The sequence below is a fragment of the Ixodes scapularis genome, unplaced genomic scaffold (assembly GCF_016920785.2).
Source record: "Ixodes scapularis isolate PalLabHiFi unplaced genomic scaffold, ASM1692078v2 PGA_scaffold7__128_contigs__length_106722199, whole genome shotgun sequence".
Classification (NCBI taxonomy): Eukaryota; Metazoa; Arthropoda; class Arachnida; order Ixodida; family Ixodidae; genus Ixodes; species Ixodes scapularis.
The window spans coordinates 316,434-330,891 of NW_024609882.1; the positions used below are offsets into that span (position 1 = coordinate 316,434).

General features: G+C 44.0%; 1 protein-coding gene across 1 annotated transcript; it reads left to right on the plus strand.

Annotated features, from left to right (window-relative positions):
* The first annotated feature begins 7,380 nt into the window (after window positions 1-7,380).
* On the plus strand, window positions 7,381-8,430 carry LOC115310945. The gene is made up of 2 exons (XM_029969449.3): window positions 7,381-7,595; window positions 7,683-8,430. Exons 1-2 carry the CDS (start codon window positions 7,381-7,383, stop codon window positions 8,428-8,430), a joined length of 963 nt encoding a protein of 320 aa, XP_029825309.3.
* The last annotated feature ends 6,028 nt before the right edge of the window (window positions 8,431-14,458 follow it).

The window sequence follows — 14,458 nt, forward strand, 5'->3', positions numbered from 1 at the left end:
TATCTGGGCAAAAGCAGTCCGGCTCTCCGTGTTTTTGCCATTGCGTTCTATGGCGCGCGCTCGTTGTTTACGTTGTAGGGACGTTTGTATCTTTATTTGTGCGTCGTATTTCCTGACAACGTATGTTGTATGCTATACCCGACTATTTGAGCTCGCTGCCCGAGCCTGAACGGCAGCGGTATCGAAACAAACTGTGCGTGGACGGCGTTGCCTACGAGGATCCGTACGCCGTAAACAAGGCGTGCTGCACTTCCGACGTAAAGTTGCTGCCATCGAAGTCGACGGCTCACGCCATCGTTTATTTAGTTTTTTCGCCAAGCCAGTTCACGGCCGACACGGTGCAGGCGTACAAGTCTTTTGAGGCCTACGATTACTTCGAGTCGGTTTCCATACTACCGGCGGGATCAGCAGACTGCGTCTGCGAAGTCTACTCATTAATTGATTAAATACACACAGCGTCTTCAAGTCAATGTATATTTTTCCTACCCTCATGACCACAAGGCATGACAAGCAGTAACGCTTTGTCCGTTCTGCAGTCTTGGCGGTAACACGTTACAAGTAACGGGGTTGCCGGTATCGCGTTACTTTTTTCAGTAATGTAGTAACCTACTCGTTAAGTTTTCGACACAGTTACGGGTAACATACTTTCATTACTATTTCAAGTACCGTAGTTACGTTACTCTTTAAAGAAATTACACTTCATTTTTTTCCATGTTTTTGGCGTCTACCATGTTTTTCTTTGCGTTTTCTCTCGTGAGTATTTAGGTGAAACCGTAAAGAGATAAAGTAATTATGTTCAGATTCTGCATGAACATGTTTTTTTATATATGACCTGTATCATCAAAACCGTAAAATGTGTAGGGGTATCCGGGTCAACAGGATGATGTCTCAATAATGATTGACATCTAGCCTCCTGTTTGACTACTTGTAGAAACCTACTGCCATTTGCCAATAGTATGCCTTACAAAAGGCATTACCATTTTATAGGAGGTGGCAATATTGCACTGCCTTTGAAGGCACCAAACTGACAATAGAATGACTATAAAATGATATACGTATTCTATAAACACTTGTCAATAAAAAAGCTAAATGCCGTTTGATTCTCATTTTAACGCCTCCTGTGTCGGTGCCAAACATTAGAGGCAATAAAGTGACACTATAAAAATTTGAACAACTATAAAGACATCACAGGAAAAAACGGCGGTCACATGTCCATAAAATGGCAGTAGCTATGTTCATAGGGGTATCTGGATTAACAAGATGATGTCTCAATGATTAACATCTAGCCTCCTGTTTGACTACTGGTAGACACCTACTGCCATTTGCCAATATGCCTTTCAAAAGGCATTACCATTTTATAGGAGGTGGCAATATTGCACTGACTTTGAGGGCACCAGACTGACAATAGAATGACTATAGAATGATATACATATTCTATAAACACTTGTCAATAAAAACGCTAAAAGCCATTTTGATTGTCATTTTAACACCTCCTGTGCCAGTGCCAAACATTAGAGGCATAAAAGTGACTATAAAAATTAAACGACGGCTATAAAATAGGCAGTCACATGTCTATAGAATGGCAGTAGCTATGTTAATAGGGGTATCCGGGTCAACAGGATGATGTCTCAATAATGATTAACATCTAGCCTCCTGTTTGACTACATGTAGACACCTACTGCCATTTGCATATATGCCTTTCAAAAGGCATTACCATTTTATGGAAGGTGGCAATATTGCACTGCCTTCAAGGGCACCAGACTGACAATAGAATGACTATAAAATGATATACAGATATTCTATAAACACTTGTAAATAAAAATGCTAAAATGTTCTTTTGCCATTTGTCTCGTCAATAAAAAAAATTATTTTTGCCGTTTGATTGTCATTTCAACGCCTGCTGTGCCAGTGCCAAACATTACAGGCAATAAAGTGACACTATAAAAATTTGAACGACGGCTATAAAAAGACATTACAGCAAAAAAACGGCAGTCACATGTCCATAGAATGGCGGTAGCTATGTTCATAGGGGTATCCGAGTCAACAGGATGATGTCTCAATAATGATTAACATCAAGCCTCCTGTTTCAGTACTTGTAGAAACCTACTGCCATTTGCCAATAATATGCCTTTCAAAAGGCATTACCATTTTATAGGAGGTGGCAATATTGCACTGCCTTTGAAGGCACCAGACTAACAATAGAATGACTATAAAATGATATACGTATTCTATAAACACTTGTCAATAAAAACGCTAAATGCTGTTTGATTGTCATTTTAACGCCTCCTGTGCCAGTGCCAAACATTAGAGGCAATAAAGTGACTACAAAAATGAAACGATGGCTATAAAATAACACAGCAAAAAACGGCGGTCACATAGAATGGCAGTAGCTATGTTCATAGGGGTATCCGGGTCAACAGGATGTCTCAATAATGATTAACATCTAGCCTCCTGTTTGACTACTTAGACACCTACTGCCATTTGCCAATATGCCTTTCAAAAGGCATTACCATTTCATAGGAGGTGGCAATATTGCACTGCCTTCAAGGGCACTAGACTGACAATAGAATGACTATAAAATGATATACAGATATTCTATAAACACTTGTCAATAAAAAACTAAAGTGTTCTTTTGCTCTTGTCAATAAAAAAACAATTATTTTTGCCGTTTGATTGTCATTTCAACGCCTCCTGTGCCAGTGCCAAACATTAGAGGCAATAAAGTGACACTATAAAAATTTGAATGACTATACATCACAGGAAAAAACGGCGGTCACATATCCATAGAATGGCAGTAGCTATGTACATAGGGGTATCTGGGTCAACAGGATGACGTCTTAATGATTAACGTCTAGCCTCCTGTTTGACTACTTATAGACACCTACTGCCATTTGCCAATAATATGCCTTTCAAGACGCATTACCATTTTATAGGTGGCAATATTGCAACGCCTTTGAGGGCACCTGAATGACAATAGAATGACTATAAAATGATACAGATATTCTGAATACTTGTCAATAAAAAGGCTAAATGCAGTTTGATTGTCATTTTAACGCCTCCTGTGCCAAACATTAGAGGCAATAAAGTGACACTATAAAATTTTGAACGACTATAAAGACATCACAGGAAAAAACGGCGGTCACATGTCCATAGAATGCCAGTAGCTATGTTCATAGGGGTATCTGGGTCAACAGGATGGTGTCTCAATAATGATTAACATCAAGCCTCCTGTTTGAGTACTTGTAGACACCTACTGCCATTTGCCAATAATATGCCTTTCAAAAGGCATTACCATTTTATAGGAGGTGGCAATATTGCACTGCATTTGAAGGCACCGGACTGACAATAGAATGACTATAAAATGATAAAAATATTCTATAAACACTTCTCAATAAAAACGCTAAATGCTGTTTGATTGTCATTTTAACGCCTCCTGTGCCAGTGCCAAAGATTAGAGGCAATACAGTGACTATAAAAATTAAACGACGGCTGTAAAATAACAGAACAAAAACCGGCAGTCACATGTCCATAAATGGCAAAAGCTATGTTCATAGGGGTATCCGGGTCAACCGGATGATGTCTCAATGATAATTAACATCTAGCCTGCTGTTTGACTACTTGTAGACACCTACTGCCATGCCATTCGACACCAACTGCCATGCCATTCGACAAGTGTTCTATAAACACTTGTCGATAAAAATGCTAAAATGTTCTTTTGCCATTTGTCTTGTCAATAAAAAAAACAATTATTTTTGCCATTTGATTGTCATTTCAACGCCTGCTGTGCCAGTGCCAAACATTAAAGGCAATAAAGTGACACTATAAAAATTTGAACGACGGATATAAAAAGACATCACAGCAAAAACCGGCAGTCACATGTCCATAGAATGGCGGTAGCTATTTGCATAGGGGTATCCCGGTCAACAGGATGATGTCTCAATGATTAACATCTAGCCTCCTGTTTGACTACTTGTAGACACCTACTACCATTTGCCAATAGTATGCCTTACAAAAGGCATTACCATTTTATAGGAGGTGGCAATATTGCACTGCCTTTGAGGGCGCCAGACTGACAATAGAATGACAATAAAATGATATACAGATATTTTATAAACACTTGTCAATAAAAACGCTAAATGCCGTTTGATTGTCATTTTAACGCCTCCTGTGCCAGTGCCAAACATTAGAGGCAATAAAGTGACACTTTAAAAATTTGAACTATAAAGACATCACAGGAAAAAACGGTGGTCACATGTCCATAGAATGGCAGTAGCTATGTTCATAGGGGTATCTGAATCAACAGGATGATGTCTCAATAATGATTAACATCAAGCCTCCTGTTTCAGTACTTGTAGACACCTACTGCCATTTGCCAATAATATGCCTTTCAAAAGGCATTACCATTTTACAGGAGGTGGCAATATTTCACTGCCTTTAGGGCACCAGACTGACAATAGAATGACTATAAAATGATATACATATTCTATAAACACTTGTCAATAAAAACGCTAAATGCCGTTTGATTGTCATTTTAACACCTCCTGTGCCAGTGCCAAATATTAGAGGCAATAAAGTGACTATAAAAATTAAACGACGGCTATAAAATAACACAGCAAAAAACAGCGGTCACATGTCCATAGAATGGCAGTAGCTATGTTCATAGGGGTGTCCGGGTCAATAGGGTGTCTCAATAATGATTAACATCTAGCCTCCTGTTTGACTACTTGTAGACGCCTACTGCCATTTGCCAATATGCCTTTTAAAAGGCATTACCATTTTATAGGAGGTGGCAATATTGCACTGCCTTCAAGGGCACCAGACTGACAATAAAATGACTATAAAATGATATACAGATATTCTATAAACACTTGTCAATAAAAAACTAAAATGTTCCTTTGCCATTTGTCTTGTCAATAAGAAAACAATTATTTTTGCCGTTTGATTGTCATTTCAACGCCTGCTGTGCCAGTTCCAAACATTAGAGGCAATAAAGTGACACTATAAAAATTTGAACGATGGCTATAAAAACACATCACAGCAAAAAACGGCGGTCACATGTCCATAGAATGGCGGTAGCGATGTTCATAAGGGTATCCGGGTCAACAGGATGATGTCTTAATAATGATTAACATCTAGCCTCCTGTTCGACTACTTGTAGACACCTACTGCCATTTGCCAATAATATGCCTTTCAAAAGGCATTACCATTTTATAGGAGGTGGCAATATTGCACTGCCTTTGAGGGTGCCAGACTGACAATAGAATGACTATAAAACATCAGTGTTGCGGAGTTGCCACTCCGGAGTTGGAATGCTTCCTGAATCATTCCGCATTTTCGCGACCCCGGAATGGAATGGGAATGGAATGGGCGGCAACGGTGAGGGGAATGGAATGGGAATGGAATTAGATGCATTTTGCCCGGAATGGAATGGGAATGGGGCCAGGTTCTTTATATTTTATTTATTTTTTATTTATTTATTTTTTACGTTCAGCTATACCGAGCCAGTCAGGAAGTCGGTTGTTCAGAAATAAAATGAGCAGGAAACTGCGAACCCGCGTAAGGCCCTAACAGACTTATACGCAAAAAAAATAAAATGCAATACAAAAAACAAGCGTCAAAGCAAAGAACAGAGGGGGGAGGGGGCGGTGGCGCCTTTCACCAGTGAATTTCAACACATATCCGAATTTGTCTGCGCCTGTAATATTGCACGGCTCAAGGGTACGTTATCAGCCGACGTGAACGTGACCTGCTGCTCTGGTGATCCGATACCCAGGAAGGAGGCCAGACGTGGCCTCACTGTGCTGACCCAGACTTCGTACACCTGCGACTCGTCTCGAGCGTGCTGCTTCTCAGAGAGCTCGCACCTGTGCCGGCAATCTCAGGTCGCAATTGACGAGGTCTCTGTTTAAATGATGCTAGGCGAAACTTGAAGACTGCCATTCATGCGTTGGAGGCGGAGAGTCGGCAGGAAGGACCGTCACAACAGGGATGCCACCGTATCGATTTTTCAACCGTAACAGAAGATAAGACATGCACTTCAGGATGCTTCAAGTGGTCCACTTCTCTCAAAAATTTCAAATGCAACTGACTGCATGGTTTACAACGAGATCACCTAGAACGAAAGTATCTATTCTCCTTTCATACAGCAGCGTGGGTAAAGTTTCATATTCAAGGCAACACCTACAGATTCAATACTACTAGTTCATCCCACCTTGACGTCATGTGATCAGTGCTGACAGGGGCGCCCTTATTGGACAGGGAAGTGTTGATGTTTTGAGAGAATTTATTTAGAGGTCGAAGTTTTTTCTCATCACTGGTCAGTCAGACAGGATGCCAGGAAAGGGACCGCGGTCACTCCTTCATGGAACGTTTTTTAAACCCAGTGACTTGAGGACTCTTCGTCCGGAACCACTACCTTCAAGGCGAAATGCAAAGCCTGCGGGAAAGTAATTTGGAGACATAAAGAAAAAAAAATTCCACTTCAGACTTAAAGCCTCATCTCAGTTGGCGTCTCAAAGAAATTTGAAAAATGTATTGCATTATCAGTATTTATATTTCTGCCCTTCCTAAAATCTATTCTTGCATTTGTATTTCCAGAAAATTTTTGCCTCTTTTTAAATGCATTTTTGATACGTATCGTGATACATTTTTACAGATATATTTGAGAAGTGTCAGGATTTTAGCAACTATTTTCATCTATCCCAGTATTTGTATTTTCAAATACGTTTTTGACTATTTCTGCCCAACCCTGCAACACAATGCAGCTGTCAAGTGACACTTTTATCGTTTAGGAATTAGAGGAATGGAATGGAACGTTTCAGCCATTTCAGGAGTGGGAATGGGCCCGGTGTCCCCATTCCTAGGAGTTGAAAGGAATGGAATTATCGAAAACCCTAATTCCCCGGAATGGAATTGGAATGGAATGGAAGTGCCATTCCGCAACACTGATACAGATATTCTATAAACACTTGTCAAAGAAACGCTAAATGCCGTTTGATTGTCATTTTAACGCCTCCTGTGCCAGTGCCAAACAATAGAGGCAATAAAGTGACACTATAAAATTTGAACTTTAGAGACATCACAGGAAAAAACGGCGGTCACATGTCCATAGAATGGCAGTAGCTATGTACATAGGGGTACCTGGGTCAACAGGATGATGTCTCAATAATGATTAACATCTAGCCTCCCGTTTGACTACTTGTAGACACCTACTGCCATTTGCCAATAATATGCCTTTCAAAAGGCATTACCATTTTATAGGTGATAATAGACCCTTCCCGAAATTGTTTCCCGCAACTGTGAGACGCTAGCTTTGGCGGTCTTGTGAAGTACGACAGGCAACGCTGGTTTGGAGGAAGAGCGGGGGGAGCGGCCATTGATATGGCGTCCGTCGTAGTCGCTGGTTCTGGTGCTGCTGCTACCAGCCTCGTATGGGCTACGAGTTTAAGGAAGATCTCGCAGGATTTCAAATCCGACAAGGTTGACGAGTACTACGCCGCCCTGAAAACGAGCGACCGTAACCGGCGGTGTAGTTACAAGTTCGTAACGGAAAGTTACCTTGAGCCATCGTCGCTGGAAACGACATGTCTTAATGGGTGAGCTGACGATCTCACATTAGCGATCGCTGGTCGTTAAGTAGTCTACAGTTATTCTCTTTTAACTACCGCATATTGCGTACACAGGAATGCGACCGCCGTCGTGGTGCACGGGCGGTGCTACCGAAGCCAAAGGAAGACCAGCAAGCCGTACAGCGTGTCGACAACGATCGCTGCGGACGGCTCTATTTCGGAGTGCAGCTGCCAGTGCGCCACAAAAAAAGGCCTTTGTAACCACGCCTTAGCCCTGCTGAGGCTAATCGTGCTCCTTAAGGGGCAAGGGTACACGGAAGCACCTCCCGTGGTGACGTGCACGGAGCTGCCTCAGCAGTGGCGTCGGCCCCGTGGTTCGCAAATCTGTGCTGCCAGCGTCGTGGAACTAGATTGGAGAAGTGCACGGGAAGGAGGACCTTCAAAAGCTCAGGGGTCAAGGCTGTACGACGCCAGAAAACGACCAAGAGACCTGGCTGGCATGCAGCAGGCCATGCAGCGCCTGGGAAATGACCTCGGCAACCTCGGGGACTCCCCTTTTGCCAAGCACCTGCGGACTGTGCAGGTACTGGGCACAGCTTCGATGTTTGGACAAGTCCCCGAGGGCAGCCCCATCTCCTACCAGCAACCACTCACGCCACACGGGTTTGTGGTGCATGTGAGCCCAAACATTGCTCCCTGCGGCAGAGATGCCTCAAGCACTGCACTGCCCAGCTGGCCAGTTCCTTTCCCCCTATCGGACACTTTCGGGCCCGGTGCACGGAGCCTCAGTGATGCCGAAAGGTTACTTTTTAAGGTATTGTTCCAGCTTCCTTTATCGTCACATTCCATATTCAGTGACTAAAGAGTATGATACAGTTCATGCCTTGGTGGGTACTAAAATGAATTAGTATACCGTAAAATCCTAAAATAGCGCCCACACTCGATAGATCGCCCACTCCGCTTTTATGTTCAAACACGTGTTTCCCTCGAATACTGATAGGTCGCCCACCTTCCAAAAATAGCGATGCCCGAAGGTTGAGAAAGGTGCCGGAGGGTAAGGGAGAAGGTTTGGAAAGCCTAGGATTCCCTTCACAAAAAAAGAGGCCACACACAATAAGGGAGATAAGATAACGGAAGGAACCCGGAAAGCGGTCAAGGTCACTTATTGAATGACATCAGGAAAGCGTTGAAGGTCACTTAGTGGTTGTCGTCAGATCGCCCCAGAACCCCAGAAAATCTTTCGACCAGCAAACTGTGAAGACGTTTCTTGTGTATACTCGGGATGAGGTCCAGCTATACAATCCAGAAGAAAGTGGAAGTCGTGGAATGGCACCGCAAGAACGGAGCTAACGTGAGCAAGACTGCGCGCCATTTCGAAGTTGACCGGAAGCGTGTACGGGAATGGAATACAAGCTACCAAGTACTTCTACAACAATGCCATGGAACGAACAAGTTGAAGAGAGCAATAGGTAGGGGACGACCCGTTTTTAGTGAAGAAATCGACGACGCACTGATGGACTTCCTGGAAACTGAGAGATCCGCCGGTTGAGCAGTCAGCAGAGAGAGATTTTGGGGGGTTAATGGCGCAAAAGCTACGAGGCCATCTGCGCCAAACTAATTGTAAGGATCATTGTATTAAAGTAAAAGTTTTACAAAAGATTGACCAAAAGGCTAGAGTCGGTGTAAAAGGCCAATACTGCTAAGAAATTCCATTACCCGTTCAAAAGAGACTAAAGGATTCTCTCCCACAAGGAGAGCAGGATGAAATGGGATATGATATTGGAAAAATTCAGGGAAATGAATGCGGCGCTTGGGCTGAAGGCCGGGACACAGCCACAAGATATGCAAAACAGTGAGACTGTCACCACACTGATCACACACAGGTGGATCTTCTCCCGAAAGCATATTCCTATGAGTTATAAATGATTGTCCAATTCTCAGGCGGCACAACAACGTTTCATGAAGTCGGCTCTTGCATGAAGATCTTTCCCAGACTCCCAATGAAGGTTTGGTAACATGAAGCTTGTTATCGCACTCCATGTCCCATCCCAATTGCCAAGAATGAAGAATTGAGGACTTCACCAAGGGTTTAATATCTTGATAGGGTAGACAGGAGAGCGATTGTGGAAGGTTCCCGGCAGACCCTGCAAGTTTGTCGGCTTCTTCATTGCCATGAATGCCATTGTGACTGGGCACCCAACAAAATTTTATATTTTGACCCCCATGCAAAGCAGAGTTAAGTTTATATCGAATTTGTTGTACAAGCATATTTTTAGTATCTTTAAGAGAGCAAACTGCAAGAATCACACTTTGAGAGTCAACAAACAGGACTGCCCTCAGTATTTTACTATTGATAATAAATTCAATCGCCACTGATACCACGTAGAGCTCCGCAGTAAAAATGCTGGCGATACAATCAAGTCGTTGAACCCTGGAGAAGCTTTCAGAGTATACGGCGCAACCAACGAAAGATGAAGTCTTGGCACCATCTGTATAAACATGAAGATAACCATCATACTTATTTTGCAGTTCTCCAAACTCTTGCTTAATTACAGCATGGGAAATGCTGTGCTTGCTGAACTTTGCGAGACCAGTCGGATTCAACTCGCTGTGTTTTCCAAGGTGGAATACCGTTCACTTTCCGAACGAGGCTGACCTGGTCCAGAGAAAGATGCAGCGAGGAGCGAAGATGTTCAATGCGGAAGCTCAACGGTGTTATAATGCTTGATTTATTTTCAAAAAGGCGAAAGAACCTTGACCTTGTGAGTGAAGAGTAAGTCGGATGCTTAGGATCGGCCAGAATCTTGTAAGCATATGTTAGACTAAGATATGTATGTCGTTTGTTCAGGGACAGCTCATTGGATTCTGCATACAAACTAAGGACGGGGGATGTCCGGAAAGCTCCTGTTGCCAGTCGCAAGCCGAGATGATGAACTGAGTCCAACATATTAAGGGCAGAGGGCCGAGCCGATCCATACACTACTGCACCATAGTCAAGACGGGATCGTACAAGGGCATTGTATAACTGCAGGATACATTTTCTATCAGACCCCCAAGACTTGTGAGATAAAACTTTCAGAATGTTTGTTGACTGAAGGCATTTTTGCTTCAGCGCTTTAAGGTGGGAAATAAAATTAAGCTTTCTATCAAATATTACACCAAGAAATTTGTGCTCCTGTCTAACAGGTATAGGAGTTCCATTCAATTCCAGGGATGGATCCAAAGACAGCCCGCGTCGCAGAGAAAAAGGGACACAGACTGTTTTTGAAGTAGAGAACTTGAACCCATTTTCGTCGGCCCACTTGGACAGTTTGTTTATGGCTAACTGCAACTGGCGCTCACAACTAGAAAGGTTACAAGACGATGATGAAATCTGTATATCATCAGCATAAAGAGAATATGAAATAGAGGGTGGCAGCAGTTGTGCGAGTGAATTCATTGTTAGCAAAAACAAAGTCACACTTAAAACACCCCCTTGGGGGACTCCATTTTCTTGAACAAAGGAATCAGATAGGGCTGAGCCGAGACGAACTTGGAAAGTCCTGTCTGTCAGATATTCCTTTATGCTTCGCAGCATATGGCCACGAATATTACAGGCATACAGGTTTCTGAGAATCCCATACCTCCATGCTGTGTCATATGCCCTTTCTAAGTCGAAAAAAACTGCAACACAGTGCTGCCTGTTTACAAATGCTTCACGTATCACAGTTTCTAAGCGAACTAAGTGGTCAAGGGTAGATCGACCTTGGCGGAATCCACATTGATTTTTATCAAAGACCCTCTGGCTTTCTAACATGTAGACCAGTCACCTGTTTACAAGCCTTTCATATGTTTTCCCAAGGCAGCTTGTCAGTGTAATTGGGCGGTAGCTTGATGGTTGTGAGGGGTCTTTGTTAGGCTTTAGGAGAGGGATGATGTGTGCATGTTTCCAAGCCTGAGGGAAACATGCCTTTTCCCACAAAAGATTAAAAAACAGGAGATTTTCAAGGGACTCCGGAGAAAGGCGGCCCAGCATTTCATAATGAATTCCATCGGGACCAGGGGCCGAGAGCTTTGTCACATTAAGAGCCATCTCAAGCTCGCATCGCGTAAGTGGTTGGTTATAGGATGCTGAATTTTCTCCTGACATGAGAAGCTTTTGTCGTTCCGCACAAGCTTTTAACTGTCCGAAGGTAACACTGTAGTTGGCCGAACTAGACGAATTATAAAAATGTTCCCCGAGTATGTTACCAATATCTTTTAGTGATGAAGAAGGAGCATTAAATGTTGGAATGGCAAAGCACCTGTAATCCCCATTTACTTTCCGGTATCGGTCCCAGGCCTCTTTAGCTGGGACAAAGCTGGTTAAAGAAGAGAGATACTTCATCCATGACTTCCGCTTTGCTTGCTTCCTAGTCCAACAAGCCTTGGCTTTTCGTCGCTTGAACTCAACAAGGTTGCTTGGAGTGGGGTATCTGCGAAATCGGCCCCACGCCCTATTTTGGTCCGCCCGGGTTGTCGCACATTCCTTATTCCACCAAGGTTTACATTTCTTGGGTATATTACCAGATGTTTGTGGAATGGACTGCTGAGCAGCCTTTAGTATCTGCTCAGCAACATAAAGTGTAGCGTTCTCAGGGGACATAGACGGAAGAAGCGAAGGATCTAAAGTGGAGTGAAGATTAAAAAGCACCCAGTCTGCCTTGTCTAATTTCCACCTAAGGACCCTCTTTAAAAGATTAGGCAATGGAACGGTACTCTCTAAAACAACTGGATAGTGATCACTTCCAAAAGGGTTATGAAGAACCTTCCAGGAAAAGCAAGGAAGCAATGAAGGTGAAGCAATAGAAAGATCGATGGATGTAAATGAGTTGTGTGCTGCACTAAAAAACGTTGGCTCTCTCCCATTAAGAAGGCATAGCCCCGAAGACAATAAAAGACGTTCAATCACACCACCACGGGAGTCTTGACGGGCACTACCTCACATAGGATGATGAGCGTTAAAATCTCCCAAAATTAAAAAAGGTTGCGGGAGCTGTCCTATAAGTCCCTGCAGCTCTTGAAGGTTTAAAGGAATGTTAGGTGGTAAGTATAAAGAAACAATTGTTACAAGGCGGTCTAGAAGGAGACGTACTGCAACAGCTTCTAGTTGCGTGCAGAGGGGAACTTGAGAGCAAGCAACTCCCCTCTGTACGACCACTGCAACACCACCAGAAGGGGTGGATGAGGGGCGATCTTTTCTAAAAACCTGATGACGTCTTAAAATGTTAAAAGAATTAGTGTTAAGATGGGTTTCTTGCAAGGCGAGAGCGATGGGTCGAAGCTGATCCATAAAATAGTTGGCATCATCAATATTTCTTAAAATACCGCGACAGTTCCATTGCATAAAATGTAACTTAGTCATCTATAAAAGGTATGTAAATATGCAACTGAAAAATAAACCTAGTAAAATAAGTAAGACTGTAGAGTCGACACGAACTAGGTGGAAGTCATTGGGATCATCACTTGGGTGGGACTACAGGCTTCTTATTCTTTTTATGTTTATTGGAGGGTGTGTCCCACTCCATATTGTCCTGGTCGGACCCAGGTGTGGACAGATTGTCAGCATCTGTCGACATCTCCACCTCCTAAGAGGTATTCGTTGTTTTTAGTGCAGTACTTGTCCGGCCAGGTGTGCGGGGGGACAAACCTCGACCACGACCGGCTGGAGGGGTTGCAGACGAACTGGGCGACGGGTCGTCCGAGTTCGTCCGGTCCCCTCCCTTCACAGGAGCTGCATGGGCACCATGCTGCTCCTTTGGTAGGGGGGTCCTCTCTAGCGAGCAAGAGCGAGAAGTTCGCTCCGTCTCCCCAGAGGTGGACCTAGGAGAGGGGGCAGGCGCGGCTGCTGCCGACCTGTCCTTGGAAAGAGGGGCAGCACGCGTGCCACCACCAGGGACTGGAGGAAGCAGCTGCTGCCCCTGTTGGGCAGCTAGCGCCCTGAAGTCAGCCGCCAAGATCTCGGGAGAGACCTGGATGGCCCTCGACTCCGAGCGTGGTGCAGGACCCCTGCGCACCACCTCGGCAAAACTCCCCTTTGATAAAAAGGAGAACCGCTTCTTAGCTTCTGGGTACGATATATTTTCTTTTACTTTGATGGAAAGGATGTCCTTTTCTAGCTTCCAAGAGAGACATGCACGATAATAAGCAGGATGTGGTCCACCGCAATTGGCGCAGTGGGCCAGAGCCGCCTCGCAGGTATCGGAAACGTGACCTTGACTACCACACTTCGCACACGTCTCCTTCCCTCGACAGCTGCGTGTTCCATGACCAAAACGCTGGCAACGGAAGCACCGCTGGGGGTTGGAGACGTACGGGCGGATGCGGCAGTTCAAATAGCCTGCCTTGATTGTCTCAAGAAGAGTATGCCTTTTAAAAGTCAGAATAACATGTCTCGAAGGGATTTGTTCGCCGTCTTTCCTAAACATAATGTGTTTTACGGCAACGACACAGGCACCTTGGAGTCCCTCGAGGAGTTCTTCATTAGTGTGCAGGAAGTCGTCCTCGGAGAGGACTCCACGGACAGTATTTAGTGTGCGATGAGGGCTCACCGACACCTTCACGTCAACGATGGTAGTCAGTTTAAGGAGTGCGTCACTTTGTTTTTTTGTGTTCACTTCCACAAGAAGGTCTCCAGTGTGCTGTTTTTTAGCCTTGTAGGAAAACCCTACAAGGTTTTCTAGCACCTTTGCTACAATAAAAGGTGAGAGCTTTGAAACAGGTTTCTGTTCATCCAGCGAATGAACGATGAAAAACTTAGTAAATGCTTCTACTTCACATTCTTTATCGATGGTTTTTTGTTCGGGGCAGCGCCTTTTAAGGGTGTGCCCTGAACGGGGTTTGGAGGGGTGGGGCGCCATAAAAGGGCAAAG